The 25,095-nt window shown below is 48.2% G+C and overlaps 1 protein-coding gene across 1 annotated transcript; it reads left to right on the top strand.

Moving 5' to 3' along the window:
- The first annotated feature begins 2,055 nt into the window (after window positions 1-2,055).
- On the top strand, window positions 2,056-23,499 carry ercc3 (excision repair cross-complementation group 3). The gene is made up of 14 exons (XM_078551320.1): window positions 2,056-2,121; window positions 2,847-3,083; window positions 4,101-4,150; window positions 7,605-7,743; window positions 8,320-8,487; window positions 9,180-9,384; window positions 10,653-10,967; window positions 12,278-12,462; window positions 14,516-14,718; window positions 15,823-15,919; window positions 16,142-16,259; window positions 17,712-17,830; window positions 22,123-22,275; window positions 23,176-23,499. Exons 1-14 carry the CDS (start codon window positions 2,056-2,058, stop codon window positions 23,299-23,301), a joined length of 2,181 nt encoding a protein of 726 aa, XP_078407446.1. The 3' UTR covers window positions 23,302-23,499.
- Window positions 23,500-25,095: the final 1,596 nt, after the last annotated feature.

The following is a 25,095-nucleotide window of genomic DNA, read 5'->3' as shown; positions in this document are numbered from 1 at the left end:
GTTGAGCCCATGATGGATCAGTCATGATCTTATTAAATGACGGAGCAAGCTCGAGGGGCCAATAGCCTATTCCTGCTCTTAATTTGTATGTTCATTTATATAGTGCCTTTAATGTTGAATTTAGTACATGTTGACTGAAAATAGACCTGCCATAAAGTCTGAGCTGAATTAGCTGTCCTAGACTGAGTTTGCGTTAAGTGTTGGCCCCTGTGCCCTAGTGGATTGCTGGGGAGACTGCAGGTGGGTGGGAGGGGAGCATCAGAAGGATTCTCGCACCTGATTGCAATCCAGTGATTTTACTCGAAAATGTGTGTGTTAAGCGAGGATGGGATTGGACCTGGCTGTGATGCCCCCAGCAGTGCAGTAGTCTGCTGAAACTTGCTGTTGGCTCACAGTTGCTAATGGGTTTGTCTCGTGCACAAGTGAGTGCTTTTAGGAGAGATGGGGAGGGGAAAGGTGTGGGGAAGTACTTTCCTTGCCACCTTTTCTATTCTGTTCACTTCACTTTGAGAATCAGTCACTTGGTGAACTGATCAGGACTAATGCAAATTGATTGCCCCAGTGTTATCTTACTGGAGAGGGAGAAAATCTGCAGATTAAGAGGGAAATGCTTTTCTGTAGATTGCTGTCCAGCAGTAAGTTACAAAGGAGAACAACTAATGGCTCATCTTGCAAAGAACTGAATTCCAGATTAAAGATATATTCTCTCCCCAGCCTCTCCCGAATTGCTGACCCTTTCATGCGTCACGGTGAGGATCTGTGCGCTTAGGTGTTGGTGAATTTCAAGGAAAGAAAGAGAATTTGAATAGTGCCTTTCACAGCCACAGGACAAAGTGCTTTACATCCACTGAGAAATTTATTGCAGCTCAGTCACTGTAGTGATGTGGAAAAATGCAGCAGCTGATTTGTTCATAGCGAGACCCCCGCAACCAGCAGTATAGCAGTGTGGCAATCACCAGATTATCTGGGGTTTTTAAAATGCTGTTCGTTAAGGGATAAATAAATGGGGAGAACTCCCCTGTTCCTCTTCGTATAGTGCCATGGAATCTGAGAGGACAGGTGGGTCTTAATTTAATGCTTCATTGGAAAGACGGCACCTCCGGCACTGCAGCACTCGCTCAGTACTTTACTCTGTGTGTCAGCCTGGAGGTAAGTGTACTCACCACTGAGCCAAGGCTCAGACCTGGTCAGTTTTTCACCTGCTTTAATAAAGAGGATGTATCCACCTAGAAGACACCACTGCCCCTCCACCACCTCCAGATCGATTTCACCCCAAAAGGGGTGAACAAGGTGGGATTGGGAAAGTAGCTCAGGGGTGGAATCCCAGAATTTCGGGTCTAAATGACTCATTGTCAGTCCCTATGATGCTGGGATCCAGTCTTGTTGTTCCTTTTCATATCTTCACAAGCTCAACGATCTGAGCTAGACCCAGTCCCCAAGATGTGGTCTGACCCGAGCTACTTGAGCAGAGCCTGCTTCAACTTTGCCTCAAGGGGAAGCAAAGGGAACGGGGAGAGTGGCGGGGGAAGTGAGGAGAATGACAAGGGGAAGGGCTGAAGTGAGGAGAGCATTGAGGGGATGGGGGAAATGCTGAGGGGAGTGGGGAAAGGGAGGAGAGTGGTTTATGAGTGTGCACAGGGCTACCTGTAAACCATCGCTGAAATCATATGCAGACCCAACACACGTGCACAGGTATAAACTGACAGCATACTTGCTGTATGCGACTGACAGTGTTGGGTTACAATCTAATGACATTGTTCAGTACCTGCAGGCACTGAGCAAGAGCAGGAGAAATGGTGAGGGGAGTAGGGGGGAATGAGGGGAATGGGGAGAGTGGCGTAGGAAGTGAGGAGAGAGGTGAGGGGAAAAGTTGAAGTGAGGAGAGCGACAGCGGGGAGCAGGGGAAATGGTGGAGAGCTGTCAATGCACCATGTTTAAAAGCTGATGAATCTCTTATTTGTGTGTCAGTGACCAGCTCTTAAGGCAGCATTGAGCTGTGACAGTGTCTGAACTGGGAAACTCCCTAGGATTATCCAAGTGGAGTTACAGTGTTGGATGCAGGAATCTGCCTGGAATGTCGCTGTCTGTGACTTGACGAACTTTGACACAGCATCTGCTCATGTGCAGGAAATGCTCCCTTTCATGTTACAGCACAAATAAACACAGCCTTTTGTTTACTGCTGCTCTGCTTTGTTGAACAAGTTGAGCATCAAATCTTCTAAACCGACAGATCCTTTCAACATTATCTGTTACTTCAGTATCGTTTGTGGGTATTTATATTACTTTTTTGCCTTGTACATCAAATCTGTGTATATCAAATTTCCAGCGATGAGAGACTTCCATTATTCTGGAGAAGCTGGGATTGTTCTCCTTAGGACAGAGAAGGCTAAGGGGAGCTATAATAGAGGTGTTCAAAATCATAAAGGATTTTGGTAGAATAAATAAGGAGAAACGTGTTTCCAGTGGTAGGAGGGTTGATAACCAGAGGGACACAGGTTGAAGAGAGATGAGGAGGAATATTTTAATGCAGCGAGTTGTTGTGACCTGGAATGTGCTGCCTGAAAGGGCGATGGAAGCAGATTCAATCAGAACTTACAAAAAGGAATTGGATAAATACTTGAAGTGGAAAAGTTTGCAGGTCTGTGGGAAAAGAGCAGGGTTTTGGGGGGGGATGTGGTGGTGGTTGGAGTAGGAATTATTGGATAGCTCTTTCAAAGAGCCATCAGAGGCACGATGGGCCGCATGGCCTCTTCCTGTGCTTCACTAGCCATAGCCTCACTCAGTTAACTTATTTGCCTAACTTATTGGATGTTTTTAATTGTCGGGTTTTTATTTCATATCTGCAGGCTCCAGATGGACACATTTTCCTTGAAGCCTTCTCCCCAGTTTATAAATATGCACAGGACTTCCTGGTGGCCATTGCTGAACCTGTGTGCAGACCCATACACACGCACGAATATAAATTGACAGCGTACTCGCTGTATGCGGCTGTCAGTGTCGGGCTACAAACCAGTGACATTATCGAGTATCTGCAGAAACTGAGCAAGACTTCAATTCCTGACGGGATCATGCAGTTCATTCAGGTGAATGTCTTTTAATGCTTGTGGTCGGATTGTCCTTAATACTAGCTAGACTGGGCATTTACTGCCTACCACAGGTTGTTCAGAGGGTATTAAGCCTACAAGTAGTGTGAAACTGGAGTCATGTGTAGGCCAGACTGGGTAAAGACTGAAGGACATTAGTGAACCATTTTGGCTTTCATGACAATGCAGCAGTTTCATAAGAGCAGGAGTAGGCCATTTAGCCCCATGAGCCCGCTCTGCCATTCAGCTACCTCATGGCTGGTCATCTACCTTAACATCATTTTTCTGTGCTATCCCCATGATATTTTATCTGACACCTGCCCGCAGAACATGAGGTTTACTCAATTCAGTTTGCCAGCTTATCGTGCTTGGAATTGAACTCTCAGTCTCTGGATTGAGAATCTAACACTGGAACCACGAGGCTCCAATGTCCTTACCTTGTGCTGAGCTTAAACCTTGCACATACAGGAGCTAATACGGGGATCCCCTGTAAGAAACAGTCAAATCGTCGGTCTGAAATTTGTTTCCAGCAACAACTTGTATTTATATAGCCTCTTTAACACAGTCAGACACCCAAAGGCAGGAGCGATTTCACTGAACCGATTATCAAACAAGATTTAACAACGAGCCATGTAAAATATTAGAACAGGTGACCAAAATCTTGGCTAAAGAGGTCAGTTTTGAGAAGCGTCTTAAAGGTGGAGAGAGTGAGGCAGAGAGCTTTAGGGAGAAAATTCCGGAGCTTAGGGCCCAGGCAACTTGGAGGCACGGCCGCTGCCAGTGCGATTAAAAGTCACGGAATATCTATCCCAGGCCATACAAAACCTGTGCGTTCCATGTACGACAGACGCCCAATGGAGGACAGATACTTCTACAGGGGGGGAGTGTTGCTGGGGACCCTCTCGCTCTCTCCAGACCATGATTGCTTCACTTCCTAGGAGATGGGGAATGTAATGAAACTTTCTTCGTGGTAAGTTGAATATGCTTTGAGTGTTAATGTTGTGTTTGTTCCTACAGCTCTGCACTGTTAGTTACGGCAAGGTGAAATTGGTCCTCAAACACAACAGGTAGGGAAACTGATATTCAGATGCTATTTCTCAGCTTGTTTAATAGAATCTTGAGTTTTGGTGTACTGTACTTTTGGAGGGTCAGTACTGAGGGAGTGCTGCATTGTCAGAGGGTCAGTATATTTTTTATTTATTCACGGGATGTGGGCATCACTGGCCGGGCCAACATTTGTTGCCCATCCCTAGTTGCCCTTGAGAAGGTGGTGGTGAGCTGCCTTCTTGAACCGCTGCAATCCATGTGGTGTAGGTATATCCACAGTGCTGTTAGGGAGGGAATTCCAGGATTTTGACCCAGCGACAGTGAAGGAACGGTGATTTATATGTCAGGATGGTAAGTGACTTGGAGGGGAACTTCCAGGTGCTGGTGTTCCCATGTATCTGCTGCCCTTGTCCTTCTGGATGGTGGTGGTTGTGGGTTTGGAAGGTGCTGTCGAAGGAGCCTTGGTGAATTCCTGCAGTGCATCTTGTAGATGGTACACACTGCTGCTACTGTGTGTCGGTGGTGGAGGGAGTGAATGTTTGTGGATGTGGTGCCATCAAGTGGGCTGCTTTGTCCTGGTCTGTGTCAAGCCTCTTGAGTGGTGTTGGAGCTGCACTCATCCACGCACTCCTGACTTGTGCCTTGTATATGGTGGACAGGCTTTGGGGAGTCAGGAGGTGAGTTACTCATCACAGGATTCCTAGCCTCTGACCTGCTCTTGTAGCCACAGTATTTATATGGCTAGTCTAGTTCAGTTTCTGGTCAATGGCAACCCCCAGAATGTTGATAGTGGGGGATTCAGTGATGGTAATGCAATTGAACCAAGGGGCGATGGTTGGAGAAGGTCATTGCTGGGCACTTGTGTGGTGCAGATGTTACTTGCCACTTGTCAGCCCAAGCCTGGATATTGTCCTAAGCCTTTCTGCATTTGGACATGGACTGCTTCAGTATCTGAGGAGTCGCGAATGGTGCTGAATATTGTCCAATCATCTGTGAAGATCCCCACTCCTGACCTTATGGTGGAAGGAAGGAACTCCTGCAGTGATGGCCTAGAGCTGAGATGACTGACCTCCAACAACCACAACCATCTTCCTTGGTGCTAGGTATGACTCCAACCCGCGGAGAGTTTTCCCCCTGATTCCCATTGACTTTAGTTTTGTTAGGGCTTCTTGATGCCACACTCGGTCAAATGCTGCCTTGACCTCAAGGGCAGTCACTCTCATCTCACCTTTTGTCCATGTTTGAATCAAGGCTGTAATGAAGTCAGGAGCTGAGTGGCCCTGGCTTAATCCAAACTGGGCGTCAGTGAGCAGGTTATTGCTTAGCAAGTGCCGCTTTATAACACTGTTGATGACCTCTTCCATCGGTTCACTGATGATTGAGAGTAGACCGATGGGGTGGTAATTGGCTGGGTTGGATTTGTCTTGCTTTCTGTGTACAGGACATACCTGGGCAATTTTCCACATAGCCAGGTAGATGCTAGTGTTGTAGCTGTACCGGAACAGCTTGGCTAGGGAATATAAGTCTTCAGCTCTATTGCTGGAATATCGTCAGGGCCCATAACCTTTGCGATATCCAGTGCCTTCAGGCGTTTCTTGATATCACATGGAGTGAATCAAATTGGCTGAAGACTGGCATCTATGGGGACCTTTGGAGGAGGCCAAGATGGATCATCCACTCCGCACTTCTGGCTGAAGATTGTAGCAATTGCTCCAGCCTTATCTTTTACACTGATGTGCTGGGCTCCCCCATCATTGAGGATGGAGATATCTGTGGAGCCTCCTGCTTCTGTGAGTTGTTTAATTGTCCACCACCATTCACGACTGGATGAGGCAGGACTGCAGAGCTCAGATCTGATCCGTAGGTTATGGGATCGCTTAGCTCTGTCTATCACTTGCTGCTTATGCTGTTTGGCATGCAAGTAGTCCTGTGTTATAGCTTCACCAGGTTGACGTCTCATTTTTAGGTATGCCTGGTGCTGCTCCTGGAGTGCCCTCCTACACCCTTCATTGAACCAGGGTTGGTCCCCTGGCTTGATGGTAATGGATGAGTGGGAGATATGTCAGACCATGAGGTTAAAGATTTTGTTTGAGTACAATTCTGCTGCTAGTCCACAGCGCCTCATGGATGCCCAGTCTCGAGTTGCTAGATCTGTTTGAAATCTATCCCATTTAGCACAGCGATAGTGCCACTCAACACGATGGACGGTATCCTCAATGTGAAGGCAGGACTTTGTCTCCACAATGACTGTGCGGTGGTCACTCCTACCGATACTGTCATGGACAGATGCATCTGCAGCAGGCAGGTTGGTGAGGTCAAGTATGTTTTTCCCTCTTGGTTCCTTCACCACCTGCTGCAGACCCAGTCTAGCAGCTATGAGCTATGTCCTTTAGGACTCAGCCAGCCAGGTCAGTAGTGGTGCTACCAAGCCACTCTTGATGATGGACATTGAAGCCCTCCACCCAGAGTACATTCTGTGCCTTTGCCACCCTCAGTGCTTCACCCAAGTGGTGTTCAACATGGAGGAGGCACTGATTCATCAGCTGAGGGAGGGCGGTACGTGGTAATCAGCAGGAGTTACCTTGCCCATGTTTGACCTAATGCCATGAGCCTTCATGGGGTCCAGAGTCAATGTTGAGGATCCCAGGGCAATCCGCTCCCAACTGTATACCACTGTGCCACCACCTCTGCCAGTGGGACAAGACACACCCAGGGATGGTGATGGTGGTGTCTGGGACATGATCTGTAAGATATGATTCCGTGAGGATGACTATGTCAGGCTGTTGCTTGACTTGTCTGTGTGACAGCTCTCCCAATTTTGGCACTTGCCCCTAGATGTTAGTAAGGAGGACTTTGCGGGGTCTACAGACCTGAGTTTGCTGTTGTCATTTCCGGTGCCTAGGTCGATGCCGGGTAGTCTGTCCGGTTTCATTCCTTTTTTGAGACTGTAGCGATTTGATACAACTGAGTGGTTTGCTGGGCCATTTCAGAGTCAACCACATTGCTGTGGGTCTGGAGTCAGACCAGGTAAGGACGACAGATTTCCTTCCCTAAAGGACACTAGTGAACCAGATGGGTTTTTACGACAATTGACAATGGTTTCATGGTCATTATTAGACTTTGAATTCCAGATTTTTATTGTTCAAGTTCCACCATCCTCCATTGTGGTGGGATTCGAACCCGGATCCCCAGATCATTACCCAGAGTCTCTGGATTACTAGCCCAGTGACAATGCCACTACGCCATCACCTCCCCAGTACGCCATCACCTCCATTGATGGAGTGCTGCACTGTTGGAGGGTCAGTACTGAAGGAGCGCTGCACTGCCAGGGGCTCAGTACTGAGGGAGTGCTAATGCTGCACCCAGTGATCCAGTTTGAGGATGTTTGAAGCAGGAGATGGTGTGAAGCTGGCTGGCTTTGGCCCCTCATCGTGGACATATTCTGGTTTGACTGGGAATTTCTTTCCTGGGCAGGTACTTTGTGGAGAGCACACATCCCGATGTGATCCAGAGGCTATTGCAGGACAAGATCATAAAGGCGTGTCGCCTGAGAGCAGAAGGTGACGAGACTGAACTCATCATGGGTACAGTGTCCAGTAAATCTGCTATGTTGGTAAGTGAATATGAAATTGTGTGGATTCCAAACTCTTCATCACTTCATTCGAACACAGAAAATTTCAGAAACAGGAAAAGATCACATGGCCCAATAAACTCATCAGCAAACTTGCTCAGTGTATCCATCGATCCCTCCTTGGCCCTGTTAGACACAGAGTAAAGCACCCTCTACACTGTCCCCACTTCCGGGGCAGGTACAGCACGGGGTTAGATACAGAGTAAAGCTCCCTCTACACTGTCCCCATCAAACACTCCCAGGACAGGTACAGCACGGGGTTAGATACAGAGTAAAGCTCCCTCCACGCTGTCCCAGAGAAATCGCTCAGTTTGAGTGAGGAATGCTGCATGAGAGTGGCATTTTCCCAATTCAGCTCTTAGCCTCGTGCTGGGGAGTGCTGGCTGAATGGGAATGCCGGCTGGTGTTGAATTAGGGGACCTGATTTAGCTACAATTTGCCATATTCAGGATTGAATTGGCAGCAGCTGTTGGTGTTTCTGTGGCTCCTGCAGAGAGTGGGAGTTGGAGCCTCGGGATTTCCTCCTAGTACAGTCACGTACAGCGTTCTTTCTCACAGATGCCAAAGCCCGTGCAGAATAATGGAGCCGCTTCAACGTCACAGAGTGTGGAGCCCACCCCGAGTAAAACTGACGTCCCCGCAGACCTGTTTGATTTCTATGAACAGATGGACAAGGAAGAGGAGGAGGAGGAGGAGCTGCAGACAGTGTCCTTTGAAGTCAAGCAGGTGATGGCCTATAACTTTTTTCGGTGAATAAATCCGATCGGGATTAGGGAGGAACTTGTTTCCCCAGCGAGGGGTGAGAATGTTGAACTCACTGCCCTGCCACAGAGGAATAGTATCGATGCCGTTCAGGAGAAGCTTGATAAGCACAAGGGACAAATGAGTGGAAGTTTATACTGATAGGGTGAGATGAAGTAAATTAGTTGGAAGCTTGTGTGGACAAGCACAGACCAGTTGGGCTGAATGGTCTGTTTCTGTGTTGTAAAATTCTATGTAACCCATGGTAAATATAGTGCAAGGACCGGATGGTCAGGCTACGTTTGTGCTGAGTTAGATGGTCGCTCCTCAGTAACAGTCAGATGCTTTAACTGAGCCAATGGTTACGAACAAGATTTTATTTTCAGGGTTTGAGTGCCTGTATAATAATTTAAAGATCAGGCCTCTGCATGCACATCCTGCCCATGTTTACCATGATAAATTCCTAGGTCCATATCTATAAAATAATCTGTCTATTTAAACGTGTCACTCTGTAGTGACATCCTCCTGTTTCTCAGTTGACCTGGGGCTGGGACCAGTCTGATTGGAGACTCTAAATGAGAAGCCCTGTGGGACATGCTGCAATCCTGTTTGTTTCTTTAGTATTTCACGGTTTTCTGGTCTGGAGGAATCCGTTTCCAAACTCTGCCTTCCCCTAGGAAATGATTGAGGAGCTGCAGAAACGCTGTATTCACATGGAGTACCCATTACTGGCAGAGTACGATTTCAGGAATGATACCATCAACCCGGATGTTAACATCGATCTCAAGCCCACAGCTGTGCTCCGGCCTTATCAGGAAAAGAGCCTGCGGAAAATGTTTGGGAATGGCCGTGCCAGGTCAGGCGTTATTGTCCTTCCCTGCGGTGAGTATCGGGAACTCTGTTCAGACTTTCAGATTCTGCATCTGCTTGCCTCAATCTCGATAGGTTATATCTGCACGTTTTAACCAGGAGCCCTGCTCGAGAATGTGGAAAGCTGAGTTTCTCACAAGATGGGTCTGTTTGATTTCATTCTTCTAGAATACAAATTTTAAAATCTGCCAGTTATAACAGATAGTTAAATGTTTCATCCGAAAGACAGTGCAGCACTCCCTCAGTACTGACCCTCTGACAGTGCAGCACTCCCTCAGTACTGACCCTCTGACAGTGCAGCACTCCCTCAGTACTGACCCTCTGACAGTGCAGCACTCCCTCAGTACTGACCCGCTGACAGTGCAGCACTCCCTCAGCACTGACCCTCTGACAGTGCAGCGCTCCCTCAGCACTGACCCTCTGACAGTGCAGCGCTCCCTCAGTACTGACCCTCTGACAGTGCAGCATTCCCTCAGTACTGACCCTCTGACAGTGCAGCATTCCCTCAGTACTGACCCTCTGACAGTGCAGCACTCCCTCAGCACTGTCCCTCTGACTGTGCAGCACTCCCACAGCACTGACCCTCTGACTGTGCAGCACTCCCACAGCACTGACCCACTGACTGTGCAGCACTCCCACAGCACTGACCCTCTGACTGTGCAGCACTCCCACAGCACTGTCCCTCTGACTGTGCAGCACTCCCACAGCACTGACCCTCTGACTGTGCAGCACTCCCTCAGTACTGACCCTCTGACAGTGCAGCACTCCCACAGCACTGACCCTCTGACAGTGCAGCACTCCCTCAGTACTGACCCTCTGACTGTGCAGCACTCCCTCAGTACTGACCCTCTGACAGTGCAGCACTCCCTCAGTACTGACCCTCTGACTGTGCAGCACTCCCTCAGTACTGACCCTCTGACTGTGCAGCACTCCCTCAGTACTGACCCTCTGACTGTGCAGCACTCCCTCAGTACTGACCCTCTGACTGTGCAGCACTCCCTCAGTACTGACCCTCTGACTGTGCAGCACTCCCTCAGTACTGACCCTCTGACTGTGCAGCACTCCCTCAGTACTGACCCTCTGACTGTGCAGCACTCCCTCAGTACTGACCCTCTGACTGTGCAGCACTCCCTCAGTACTGACCCTCTGACTGTGCAGCACTCCCACAATAACTAGGATACCTGGTGGTGGTGAGCGGTGTTGCATAGAGTTGTTTATCTGCTGATCTTTATTAATTATTAAATTGGAGTTAAAGATGTGATTCCCATTGCCCTCCCCAGGCGCTGGGAAGTCCCTGGTGGGTGTAACAGCAGCTTGCACGGTTCGGAAGCGATGTCTGGTCCTCTGTACCTCAGCTGTGTCTGTGGAGCAGTGGAAGTCACAGTTCAAAATGTGGTCGACCATTGATGACAGCCAGATCTGCCGCTTCACTTCAGATGCCAAGGACAAGCCGATTGGCTGCTCGATCGCCATCAGCACTTACTCCATGCTGGGGCACACAACCAAACGTTCCTGGGAAGCGGAGCGGGTGATGGAGTGGATGAAGAGCCAGGAATGGGGTTTGATGCTTCTTGATGAGGTGCACACAATTCCAGGTAATGACTGCAGCCTGTCACAGGCTCACCCCAGCCCATGAATGGCACCTGTGTGCAGTAAATCAATATTACACTCGGGGCACAGTAACTGAAGGCTGCAGTTTTCAAACTTCCCTTTAGGGATACTCCATGCAAATCCGAGCACCAGTTGCCCTGGGAGTGTTTGATGGGGACAATGTAGAGGGAGCTTTACTCTGTATCTAACCCCGTGCTGTACCTGTCCTGGGAGTGTTTGATGGGGACAATGTAGAGGGAGCTTTACTCTGTATCTAACCCCGTGCTGTACCTGTCCTGGGAGTGTTTGATGGGGACAATGTAGAGGGAGCTTTACTCTGTATCTAACCCCGTGCTGTACCTGTCCTGGGAGTGTTTGATGGGGACAGTGTAGAGGGAGCTTTACTCTGTATCTAACCCTGTGCTGTACCTGCCCTGGGAGTGTTTGATGGGGACAGTGTAGAGGGAGCTTTACTCTGTATCTATCCCTGTGCTGTACCTGCCCTGGAAGTGTTTGATGGTGACGGTGTAGAGGGAGCTTTACTCTGTATCTAACCCTGTGCTGTACCTGCCCTGGGAGTGTTTGATGGGGACAGTGTAGAGGGAGCTTTACTCTATCTATCCCTGTGCTGTACCTGCCCTGGGAGTGTTTGATGGGGACAGTGTAGAGGGAGCTTTACTCTGTATCTAACCCCGTGCTGTACCTGTCCTGGGAGTGTTTGATGGGGACAGTGTAGAGGGAGCTTTACTCTGTATCTAACCCCGTGCAGTACCTGTCCTGGGAGTGTTTGATGGGGACAGTGTAGAGGGAGCTTTACTCTGTTTCTAACCTCATGCTGTACCTGTCCTGGGAGTGTTTGATGGGGACAGTGTAGAGGGAGTTTTACTCTGTATCTAACCCCGTGCTGTACCTGTCCTGGGAGTGTTTGATGGGGACAGTGTAGAGGGAGCTTTACTCTGTATCTAACCCCGTGCTGTACCTGTCCTGGGAGTGTTTGATGGGGACAGTGTAGAGGGAGCTTTACTCTGTATCTAACCCCGTGCCGTACCTGTCCTGGGAGTGTTTGATGGGGACGGTGTAGAGGGAGATTTACTCTGTATCTAACCCCGTGCTGTACCTGTCCTGGGAGTGTTTATGTGGATGGTGTAGAGGGAGATTTACTCGTATTTAACCCATGCAGTGTTCAATTAGCACAGTTGCTTTTTCTAATACTGGGTGCCTGAAAGTGGAGCTTAACTTGCACACTGATTATTGATTGTATGTGTGTTCAGTTGCTGTGTTAATGCTGATGATTCCAGTTCTTTGTTCCTTCCAGCAAAAATGTTCCGGCGTGTTCTTACCATTGTACAAGCTCACTGCAAACTGGGGCTGACTGCCACTCTGGTCAGGGAAGATGACAAAATTGTTGACCTGAATTTCCTCATTGGGCCAAAACTCTTTGAAGCCAACTGGATGGAGCTGCAGAACAGCGGTTACATTGCCAAGGTGCAGTGTGCTGAGGTGAGTCACTGACAGAGGAAGGGGGAATCAGTAGTTACATTGCCAAGGTGCAGTGTGCTGAGGTGAGTCACTGACAGAGGAAGGGGGAATCAGTACAGTTACATTGCCAAGGTGCAGTGTGCTGAGGTGAGTCACTGACAGAGGAAGGTGGAATCAGTATAGTTACATTGCCAAGGTGCAGTGTGCTGAGGTGAGTCACTGACAGAGGAAGAGGGAATCAGTACAGTTACATTGCCAAGGTGCAGTGTGCTGAGGTGAGTCACTGACAGAGGAAGAGGGAATCAGTACAGTTACATTGCCAAGGTGCAGTGTGCTGAGGTGAGTCACTGACAGAGGAAGGGGGAATCAGTACAGTTACATTGCCAAGGTGCAGTGTGCTGAGGTGAGTCACTGACAGAGGAAGGGGGAATCAGTACAGTTACATTGGCAATCTGCAGGATGCTTAGGGCTAACCCTTTGCATGGCGAGTGCTAGCAATCAGTATGGTTACCTTACCAGAAAATATTATTGGTAATCTTCTAGCAGGCTGTGAACACAGTTTTATGGATGATCTTCAGATTTAACCCAGAACAGGTATTGTTGTGGAAGAATGATGCTCCTGGACTGATAACCCAGAGGGCAGGAGTTTGTATTCCACTGTTAACAATCGGTGTTGCCCAGCTGCTGATTTATGTTCATTCATTCTCAGGATGTGGGCATCACTGGCAAGGCCGGCGTTTATTACCAATCCTCAAGTTGCCCTGTGATTGTGGGGCTGGCTGGCCTCCTCTTTGTTCTGCTGCAGGAGGTGGTTTGACACAACTCACTGTTGTGCTAGAGGACATTTGATGGCAGTTAAAAGTCAACCATGTCAGTGTGGGACCAGAGTCTCTCACAGGTCCAGACAGGGTGAGGACAGCAGGTTTCCTCCCCTCCTTGTGTTTGTCCCTTGGTTCAATACACAAGTCATTCTTTGGTCAGTGTGATATGAGCCACCTCGTGCATGTGGGCTGTGCCCCAGCCAGAGCCCAGCCCTTCAGGATATGGGACTGAGAAGAGGGTTATAGAGAGTTAGCAGTTAAGAAATGCCAGCACTGACAGAGACCATCCATTGGTTGAGGTGTTGAATGTGTTCTGGGGATATAGGACTCTGCGATCTCATGGCAGTAATAAAGAGAAGATTGGGGCTACATTTTCCTACATTACAATAGTGACTCAAAAGGACTTAATTGGCTAGAAAGTGTTTTGTGATGTCCTGAGATTGTGCATGGTGCTATAGAAATGCAGGTGGTCTTTCTTAAGGAATTGGTTATTGGTTCATGGCTGCCCTTTGCTTAGGGCTGCACCATCTAATCAAAGGGAGAGTACTGGCCCTGCTGATCTCTTCATTCTCCCCTCCGCTCACCGTTTTGCATATGTCAGCCCTGTTTGTGGAATCTTGCTGTGTATGCAGTAACTTGTTGCAGGTGAAGATATTTGGAAGAGATGATCAGGCGCTGTCTTATTGCCCCTTTGGATGAGATGTTAAACAGAGGCCCCATCTCCCCCCCCCCCGCCCCACCTGCCCAGGTGGATGTAATAGAGTAACGGAAAATACTGGAAATACTCAGCAGGTCTGGCAGCATCTGTGGAGAGAGAAACAGAGTTAAAGTTTCAGGTTGATGACCTTTCATCAGAGCTCCTGATGAAAGGTCATTGCGATTTGAACCGTTAACTCTGTTTCCCTCTCCACAGATGCTGCCAGACCTGCTGGGTATTTCCAGTATTTTTTGTTCTTATTTCAGATTTCCAGCATCCGCAATAATTCGCTTTTGCTTTCGAGTTCTCCACAGTTTTCTGGCTAATATTTATCCCTCAATCAATGTCACAAGAAAACAGATGATCTGGGTCATTATTACGTTTCTGTTTGTGGGAGCTTGCTGTGTGCAAATTGGCTGCCGTGTTTCCTACATTATAACAGGAACTACACTTCAAAAATCGTTCATTGGCTGTAAAACGCTTTGAGATGGCTGGTGGTTGTGAAAAGCGCTATATAAATGCAGGCCCCTCTTTCTTTCCACTCTGTGTTGTGCAGGTCTGGTGCCCGATGTCACCCGAGTTTTATAGAGAGTATGTTGCGATTAAGACAAAGAAGCGAATGCTGCTTTACGTGATGAACCCCAACAAGTTCAGAGCTTGTCAGTTCTTGATTCGCTTCCATGAACGGAGGAATGACAAGATCATAGTGTTTGCAGACAATGTGTTTGCACTCAAAGAGTATGCAATCAAACTAAACAAGTAAGTAATGGCTGAATGAACTACTGGAACCACTTAGAGTTCCGGATCAGAGTGAAACACGCTCACTATGATATAGAGACCAGGGTAGTCGGGTTTTCCAGAGCTGCTCTTTTGGTGCAGGGGGGGCATGGAAAGTGGGCAGACTTCTCCTGGTTTGTTAACGTGTCTGGTGGTTCAGGCTGGCATTGGCTGTGAGGGTGTCCTGCTGCAGCATCAGGCTGCTTAGGCTTTCCCTTGCCTGCCAGCTGTGAGCATTGTGTTTGCATTCTCCAGTGTCCCCACTGCTCTTTTTATTACCCTAAGTTTGTCGCTTTGCTTTGGAAAGAAGCTTCCCGGAAATCTCTTATTTTGCCGTTGCTAGGAGCTGAAACGGTGACTGGTTCACTGGTGTTTCACTGCAAACTGTTCAATGGTCGCCAGCTCCCGGACTGAGCACGCAGCTCCCTCGCTCCATTGCTGAGATTAATCAGTCCTCTCAATCCCTCTATTACCCTCCTCCTGCTCTAATTCTGGGTAGTTGACTCTCCCTCGCTATCTGCTTCCCTTCCCCCTGATGGTGTTCAGGTGAGGTACAGTTACACACTGCTTCTGGAATTGCCTGTCGGAGAGCCAGAGGGAAGCAGCCAATGTCCTGCCCTGATCACTGAGCCCAGCTTGCCTCAGGTATTGGATGAGCAGAAGGTTAATTTGGTAACAAACGGTGACCAATAGGTTGAAATTACAAGTTCCCATTCCTGAAGGTCAATTAACATTATTAATAATAACCTTTATTCAAAGTATAAAGAAACTACCTTTGCCAGCTATGTGTACAGGATTTGAGGTGGAGATGGTCTGTCAGCCTGTGCATTCAGCGACTATGTTGACTGATAACTATACCAATTTGAATATCTTATTAACAAATATTAACCAGGTTTGTAACTGTTTGCAGATTCTGTACTGGCACCGCAGGGGTTAAGAGTTCAGTTCCCACTGTGGCAAGTTATAAAATTGAATTCAATTACTTTGGTTATTATGGGCTGGCAGTGCTTTGGTGCTGAGGTAAAAGATGTGTCGTTGGATTGCAATTTTAGAATAACTCGTGTCACTCCATTTCTTGAATTTCAGGCCTTACATTTATGGCCCAACATCACAAGGTGAGAGGATGCAGATTCTACAGAACTTCACCCACAACCCAAAAATAAACACCATCTTTATCTCAAAGGTAAGTGAGGAAAGAAGTTGGATTTTGTGCTCAGCTGTTTTGATTGTGTTTAAGTGTTCCTGTGTGAGGGGGTGGTGCCTGTGTGTGTGCGTGTGTGCCAACAGTGCCCCTGTGTTGGTGCACGGGTGCAGGCATCACTGGACCTGTTCCTTTCCCCGCAGCGGACTCTGTATTGGCAATGCGGTGAATGTGAAGTGACACTTATACTCTGATCTTTGGTAGGTGGGTGACACTTCATTTGATCTGCCCGAAGCCAATGTGTTGATACAAATATCGTCACACGGAGGATCCAGGCGGCAGGAGGCTCAAAGGTTGGGCAGAGTATTACGGGCAAAGAAAGGTGAGTGAGCTCACTTCCCTGCTTCGTTGTTGAGAGTGCTCGGGGATGTGTTATTTTCTATTCGTTTATGGGATGTGGCCTTCCCTGGCTGGGTCAGCATTTATTGTCCATCCCTAATTGCCCTTGAGAAAGTGGTGGTGAGCCCCCTTCTTGAGCCGCTGCAGTCTATATGGGTAGGTACATCCACAGTGCTGTTAGAGAGGGAGTTCCAGGATTTTGACCCAGCGACAGTGAAGGATTGATGCTATAGTTCTCAGTAAGGATGGTGTGTGGCTTGGAGGGGAACTTGGAGGTGGTGGTGTTCCCATGCATCTGCCTTTGTCCTTCTCATTGGTCACAGGTATGGAAGATGATCAAAGGAGCCTTGGCAAGTTGCTGCTGTCCATGTTGCAGATGGTGCACACCGCTACCACTGTGAGAGGGAGTCAATGTTTAAGTTGGTGAATAGAGTTATCGTTCAAGAGGGCTGCTTTGTCCTGGATGGTGTCAAGCTCCTTGAGTGTTGTTGGAGCTGCACTCATCCAGGCAAGTGGGGAGTATTCCATCACACTCCTGACTTGTGCCTTGTAGATGGTGGACAGGCTTTGGGGAGTCGGCGCTGCTTGATCACACTGTCAACGACACCTTTCTTCACTTTACTGATGATCAAGAGTAGACTGATGGGGCGGTAACTGACCGGATTGGATTTGTCCAGCTCTTTGTGAACAGGACATACCTGGGCGTTTTTCCACATTGCCACTTTTGTAGCTGTACTGGAACAGCTTGGCTAGGGGCGTGACTAGTTCTGGAGCACCAGTCTTCAGTAGTGTAGCTGGAATGTTGTCAGAGTCCATAGCCTTTGCAGTATCCAGTGCCTTCAGCTATTTCTTGTCAACACATGGAGTGAATCAAATTGGCTGAATATTATCATCTGTGGTGCTGGGGACCTCTGGAGGAGGGTGAGTTGGACCATCTACTTGACACTTCTGGCTGAAGAAGTTTGCAGATGTTATGTTTGCACTGATGTGCTGGGCCCCCCCCCCGCCTGATCATTGAGGATGGGGATATTTGTGGAGCCTCCTCCAGTTAGTTATTTGATTGTCCACCACCATTCACGACTGTCTGTGTGTGCGGGCGTCTGCGTGCGGGCGTCTGCGTGCGGGCGTCTGCGTGGGGGCGTCTGCGTGGGGGCGTGCGGGCGTCTGCAGGTCGTCTGCAAGTGTGTGTGTGGGGGGTGCTCTCTCAGTCAATAACTTTACTCTATAAAGGCTGCTTTCACATTGTCTATGGTACCTGTATTTTACTTTGCCAACTAAACAGTTGGAACTGATTCTAAATTAGCTGCTTGTCTTGGTGCTTGAAGCCCATTCACCTGTTTAGAAGATGCAGGGGTCATGAACTCATTCTGCCTTTCGTCATGTACTGTCTTTGATTCTCATGGGCTTCTGTCCTGGATCTTGTGCTGTCTCACAGGGATGGTTGCTGAGGAGTACAACGCATTCTTCTATTCGTTGGTGTCTCAGGATACACAGGAGATGGCCTACTCTGCAAAGAGGCAGAGGTTCCTGGTGGACCAGGGCTACAGTTTTAAGGTAGGTGGAGAATGGAGCAGAGCTTCCCTCGAGGTCACATTTACGGTTAGGGTTGGGGTTAGGGTCAGAGTGAAGGTTGGATGTCATGAGGTAGGATCAGGGATGGTTAGAGTCAGGGTTGGAGGTCACAGGTGTGAAGGACTAGTCTCTGTTCTCTGAAGCCGCGGTTGAGAGTGGTCCCTCCGCTGGTAAGTGATCCCCCAGATTGTTAACCAAAAAGAAGGAAAGTATGAAGGTGAGAAGGGCAAGTTGGCTGTAGTGGATTGGGAAAACACATGAAAAGATATGGCAATCGAGAGGCAATGGCTAGTATTTAAAGAGCTAAAACATGGTTTACCACAAATATACATTTCTTTATGGCACAAAAATCCCAGCAGGCAAACTGAGTCAACGGTGGCTAACAAGGAAGTTAAAGATTGTATTAGGTCAAAGGAAGAGGTTTATAAAGTTGCCAAAATAAGTAGTAAGCCTGAGGATTGGGAGCATTTTAAAATTCAGCAAGAGGATCAAGAAACTGATAAAGAGAAAATAGAATATGGGAGTAAACTAGTGAGAAACATAAAAATGGACTGTAAAAGCTTCTATAAGTATGTAAAAAGGGTAAGATTAGCAAAGATAAATGTGGGTCCATTACAGGCAGAGACAACATGGATTTATGGCAAGGAAATCATGTTGGACAAGCCCGTTAGAGTTTTTTGAGAATGTAACTAGCAGAACAGGTAAAAGATGTGGTGTATTTGGATTTTCAGAAGACTTTAGAAATAAGGTTACACACGGGAGGTTTGTAAACTGAATTAGAGCACTTGGGATTGGGGGTAATATACTGGCATGGATTGAGGATTGAATAACAGAAAACAGAGAATAGGAATAAACAGGTCATTCTCAGGTTGGCAGGCTGTGACTGGTGGGGCACTGCGAGGATCGGCAGGCTGTGACTGGTGGGGCACTGCGAGGATCAGCAGGCTGTGACTGGTGGGGCACTGCGAGGATCGGCAGGCTGTGACTGGGGCACTGCGAGGATCGGCAGGCTGTGACTGGTGGGGCACTGCGAGGATCGGCAGTGCTGTGACTGGTGGGGCACTTCGAGGATCGGCAGTGCTGTGACTGGTGGGGCACTTCGAGGATCGGCAGGCTGTGACTGGTGGGGCGCTGCGAGGATCGGCAGTGCTGTGACTGGTGGGGCACTTCGAGGATCGGCAGGCTGTGACTGGTGGGGCGCTGCGAGGATCAGTGCTTGAGCCCCAGCTGTTCACAATCTATATCAATGATTTGGATGTGGGGACCAAATGTAATATTTCCAAGCTTGTTGATGACACAAAACTAGGTGGAAATGTAAGTTGTGAGGAGGATGTGAGGGGGCAAGAATGTAGCAGATGGAATATAATGTGTAAAAATGGGAAGTTATCCACTTGGTGGGAAAAACAGAAATGCAGAGTATTTCTTAAATGGGGAGCGATTGGGAAATGTTAATGTCCAAAGGGAACTGGGTATCATTGTTCATGAGTCACTGAAAACTGACATGCAGGTGCAGCGAGCAATTAGGAAGGCAAATGGTATGTTGGCCTTTATTGCAGGAGGATTTGAGTACAGGAGTAAAGGTGCCTTGCTGCAATTGTATAGAGCCTCGGTGAGATCTCGCCTGGTATATTTTGTACAGTTTGGTCTCCTTACCTAAGGGAGGATGCATTTGCCAAAGAGGGAGTGTAGTGAAGGTTCACCAGACTGATTCCCAGGATAACAGGATTGTCTGATGAGGAGAGACTGAGGAGATGGGGCCTGTGTTCTCTGGAGTTTAGAAGAATGAGCGGTGATCTCATTGAACTTAGAAAATTCTTAAAGCGCTCGACTGGGTAGATGCAGGAAGGATGTTTTCCCTGGCTGTGGGTGTAACTAGAACCAGGGGGCACAGTCTCAGAATAACGGGTAGGCCATTTAGGACTGAGATGAGGAGGAATTTCTTCACTCAGAGGGTGGTGAAATTTTGAGATTCTCTGCCCCAGATGTGTGGAGGCTCAGTCATTGAGTATGTTCAAGACAAAGATCAATAGATTTCTAGACAGAGCTATCAAGGGGATAGAAACAAAGAAACATAGAAAATAGAAGCAGGAGTAGGACATTTAGCCCTTTGAGCCTGCTCCGCCACTGAATATGACCATGGCTGATCCTCTATCTCAACGCCAGACGCTCGCTCTCTCTCCAAACCCCTCAATGCCTTTAGAGTCCAGAAATCTATCCATTTATTCTTAAATATATTCAGTGACCTGGCCTCCACAGCTTCTGTGGTAGACAATTCCACAGGTTCACTACCCTCTGAGTGAAGACGTTTCTCCTCATCTCAGTCCTATATGGTCTACCCCATGTCCTGAGACTGTGACCCCTTGTTCTAGATCCCCCAGCCGGAGGAAACATCCTCCCTGCATCCAGTCTGTCCTGTCCTGTCAGAATTTTATATGTTTCAATGAGATCCCCTCTCATTCCTCTAAACTCCAGTGAATACAGGGCCTAGTTAGCCCAATATCTCCTCATACAACAATCCTGCCATCCCAGGAATCAGTCTGGTGAACATTTGCTGCACTCCCTCTATGGCAAGTATATCCTTTCTTGGGTAAGGAGACCAAAACTGCTCACAATACTCCAGGTGTGGTCTCACCAAGACCCTGTACAGCTGCAGTAAGACATCCTTGCTCCTGTACTCAAGTCCTCTCGCAATGAAGGCAACAGACCATTTGCCTTCATAACTGCTTCCTGCACCTGCATGCTTGCTTTCAGTGATTGGTGACACCCAAGTCCCTTTGTACATCAACATTTCCCAATCTATCAGTATTTCAATAATACTCTGCCATTCTGTTTTTCCTACTGAAGTGGATAACTTCACACTTATCCACATTATACTGCATCTGCCAAGTATTGGCCCACTCCCTCAACCTGTCTAAATCGCCTTGAAGCCTCTTAACACCATCCTCGTCGCTCACATTCCCACCAAGTTTCATGGTCGCCAGTAAACTTGGGGATATTATATTTGGTTCCCTCATCCAAATCATTAATATATATTGTGAATAACTGGGGCCCAAGCACTGATCCCTGTGGTACCCCACTAGTTACTGCCTGCCTCTCCGAAAAAGACTCATTTATTCCTACTCCCTGTCTCCTGTCTGCTAACCCAAGTCACAATCCATGCCAATATATTACCCCCAACCCCATGTGCTTTAAGTTTGCACATTAACCTCTTATGTGGGACTTTATCAAAAGCTTTCTGAAAATCCAAATACACCACATTCACTGGTTCTCCCTTATCTTTTCTGCTAGTTACATCCTCAAAAAACTCCAGCAGGTTTGTCAAACATAATTTCCCTTTCATAAACCCATGTTGACTTTGTCTAATCCCATTGATATTTTCTAAGTGTCCTATTATCACATCAGTTATAATAGACTCCAGCATTTTCATTACGCCTGATGTTAGGCTAACCGGCCTGTAATTCCCTGTTTTATCCCTCCCTCCCTTTTTGAAATAGTGGGGTTAGATTTGCCACCCTCCAATCTCCTGGGACTGTTCCAGAATCTACATAATTTTTAGAAGATGCCAACCAACACATCCACTATTTCCATGACCACCTCTTTTAGTGCCCTGGGATGGGGCACATGTGGGAAAATAGCATCGAGGTAGATCATCAGCCATGATCTAGCAGGGCTTGAGGGGCCGAATAGCCTGCTCCTGACCCCATGTTCCTATGTCCTGTGGCTGCCAGGGCGCAGGCCGTTATAATATAGGGTGATACGAATGGATCTTATTGTGTTCCTCGGCCCGGCCTTATTCTGCAGTATCGCCTCCAACATAAGCAGCAGGAAAAACCCTTCAGAGCAGAAACAGTTGGTGAAAAATGACCGGGTTTATCATCCATTCTCGCGATGGCAAATGAGCGGAGGTCGCAAATATCATCATCTCTCCGTGAACCTAGCACAGGGACATTGTGACAGGCTTCGTATCTGTTCTGCTGAATTTCTATGTTCAGGTTCCTCCTTGTCTTTACTGAAGGGGCTCGACCCCTCTTAGCTCAGGGCTCGGTGCCCATGATCAGCCCCCCTCCCCACCCCCACTGGGCTGGGCCCCCCCCGCCATGATCAGTCCCTAGGCCCAATCTCAGCCCCATGGTCCAATGCTTACTCCCAGAGCTTCACTGCTCTTTGTGCTGGTTAATTCATTCCCTCTAGTTACTGCCTCACTGATTTCAGTTAAATCATCTCAAACTGTGCGTGAGAAGCGTGAGAATTTCACTCTCTCCCTCACTCTGCAGGTGATTACAAAACTAGCAGGAATGGACGAGGAGGATTTGGCCTTTGCTACAAAGGATGAACAGCAGCAGCTTCTACAGAAGGTTCTAGCAGCCTCGGACCTCGATGCAGAAGAGGAGGTGGTGCTGGGAGAATTTGGGTCAAAGTCAGGGCTGGTAAGAACCTCCAGTCCGATTGCTGAGCTGTAGAATGGGGGCAGTTACTGACAGGAAAAGGTGTGAATCTGCTTTAAGACCGTGTGTGTTGAAGCTTACTGTTTCACCTGGATAATGACCCGAGTGTGGATTTGCCAATAGGTTAGTGAAATTAAATGATTACAGATGTCTTCCACAGCTAACCCCTGATTCACTAGGCCTGCTGTGATGTAGAACCGAAGAGGTGCAAATTCTGATCGTGCAGTACTCCCTCAGTACTGACCCTCTGACAGTGCAGCACTCCCTCAGTACTGACCCTCTGACAGTGCAGCACTCCCTCAGTACTGACCCTCTGACAGTGCAGCACTCCCTCAGTACTGACCCTCTGACAGTGCAGCACTCCCTCAGTACTGACCCTCTGACAGTGCAGCACTCCCTCAGTACTGACCCTCTGACAGTGCAGCACTCCCTCAGTACTGACCCTCTGACAATGCAGCACTCCCTCAGTACTGACCCTCTGACAGTGCAACACTCCCTCAGTACTGACCCTCTGTCAGTGCAACACTCCCTCAGTACTGACCCTCTGACAGTGCAGTACTCCCTCAGTACTGACCCTCTGACAGTGCAGCACTCCCTCAGTACTGACCCTCTGACAATGCAGCACTCCCTCAGTACTGACCCTCTGACAGTGCAACACTCCCTCAGTACTGCAATGGAAATGTCAGTCTGAAAATTGTGCTCAAGCCTCTAGAGTGGAACTTGAACCCACAACCTTCTGTCACAGGTGAAACTGTGACAAATAAATCACGATGGACAAGTGAGCAGAGGGGACACCGTTTGGACATTTATTGCCCACAATCTAGGCTGAGTCCCCATTTTCTGCTCTGGCTCCTGCCATTAAATTGTCTTCCTCTCTTTTAGGTTTCACGGCGTTTTGGTACAATGAGTTCCATCTCGGGAGCTGATGACACTGTTTACTTGGAGTATCATCGGAACAAGAGTTTTGGCAAGAACATCCACCCTCTCTTCAAACGTTTCAGGAAATGAGTGGGTAATAACTGAGGGATGCAGGCACTGGGAGCTGTGGAAGGCAGCCTGGTAACCTGATTTCATACTGGCAGCAACATGACTGCCCAGTGTTTCATATTGAGAAGCCAAATGTGCAATGATTTTTTTTGGGGGTATTTATCATGATGGCTCCTCATTGGAATATTGTTGAAATAATTAAATATCTTCTTTTCTAAATGTGGGTGTGTTTCCTTATTGGACTCTGCCTCATGTGCCCTTCCTGAGAAGTTGGCCATGGAATTGATTTCTCATGGAGCACGTCTCTCCCAGCTCACCAGGATCTGGTGGTTGCAGCACTTTCACTGGGCAATACAGCCCTGAGACTAACAATTGCAGTCTGGCCACTGAAGTCTGTGCTACTCCTGTGCAGATTGAGTCTCCCGTTGATCCAGAGACAGAAAACATACAATTGTGAAAGTCAGTAGAGCGTTATTCTGATGGTGAGGCACACACATTGACTGGACAGAGTAGAGGGAGCTTTACTCTGTGTCTAACCCCGTGCTGTACCTGTCCTGGGAGTGTTTGATGGGGACAGTGTAGAGGGAGTTTTACGGGGCGGCGGTGGGTGTAGTGGTATTGTTGCTGGACTAGTGATCCAGAGACACTACAGCAGATGGTGGAATTTGAATTGAATTTAAAAAATCTGGAATTAAAAGTCTAATGATGACCATGATACGAACCACTGTCCATTAGGGAAGGAAGTCTGTTGTCCTTACCTTTCCAGACCCACAGCAATGTGACTGTGAAATGGCCACTCAGTTTTATCAAATCATTACAAAGTCTCAAAAAAGGAACCGGATGGACTACCCGGCATCGACCCCGGCACTGGATACGATACGGCAAACTCAGCCCTGTCAACCCTGCAAAATCCTCCTTACTAACATCTGGGGGCTAGTGCCAAAATTGGGAGAGCTGTCCCACAGACTAGTCAAGCAACAGCCTGACATAGTCATCCCCACAGAATCATACCTTACAGATAATGTCCCAGACACCACCATCACCATCCTTGGGTATGTCCTCTCCCACCGGCAGGACAGACCCAGCAGAGGCACAGTGGTATACAGTCGGGAGGGCGTTGCCCTGAGAATCCTCAACATCGACTTGGGATCCCATGAAGTATCGAGGCATCAGGTCAAACATGGGTAAGGAAACCTCCTGATTACCATGTACCACCCTCCCTTAGCTGATGAATCAGTGCTCCTCCATGTTGAACACCACTTGGAGGAAGCACTGAGGGTGGCAAGGGTACAGAATGTACTCTGGGTGGGGGACTTCAATGTCCTTCACAGTGGTTCGGTAGCACCACTGCTGATCGATCAGCTGAGTCCTAAAGGACATAGCTGCTAGACTGGGTCTGTGACAGGTGGTGAATGAATCAACAAGAGGGAAAAACGTACTTAACCTCATCCTCACCAACCTGCCTGCTGCAGATGCATCTGTCCATGACAGTATCGGTAGAAGTGACCACCGCACAGTCATTGTGGAGACGAAGTCCCGCCTTCACATTGGGGATACCGTCCATCGTGTGTGGCACTGCCGCTGTGCTAAATAGGATAGATTTCGAACAGATCTAGCAGATCAAGACTGGGCATCCATGAGGCGCTGTGGGCCATCAGCAGCAACAGAATTGTAGTCGAACACAATCTGTAACCTCATGGCCCAGCATATCCCCCACTCTACCATTACCATCAAGCCAAGGGATCAACCCTGGTTCAATGAAGAGTGCAGGAGGGCATGCCAGGAACAGCACCAGGCATACCTAAAAATGAGGTG

Source organism: Cetorhinus maximus, chromosome 11, assembly GCF_964194155.1.
Source record: "Cetorhinus maximus chromosome 11, sCetMax3.hap1.1, whole genome shotgun sequence".
Taxonomy (NCBI): Eukaryota; Metazoa; Chordata; class Chondrichthyes; order Lamniformes; family Cetorhinidae; genus Cetorhinus; species Cetorhinus maximus.
Note: the sequence above shows the minus strand (reverse complement) of the source record. Positions and strands in the feature narration are given on the sequence as shown.

What these genes read in the sequence shown, in the direction of transcription:
- ercc3 (XM_078551320.1), top strand. Translation starts at nt 2,056, where the DNA reads ATGCAGGAATCTGCCTGGAATGTCGCTGTCTGTGACTTGACGAACTTT. An exon ending in TTGGTCCTCAAACACAACAG is followed by an intron (nt 4,151 to 7,604) that starts GTAGGGAAACTG and finishes TTTCCTGGGCAG; the next exon opens with GTACTTTGTGGAGAGCACAC. An exon ending in TGAGGTGCACACAATTCCAG is followed by an intron (nt 10,968 to 12,277) that starts GTAATGACTGCA and finishes TGTTCCTTCCAG; the next exon opens with CAAAAATGTTCCGGCGTGTT.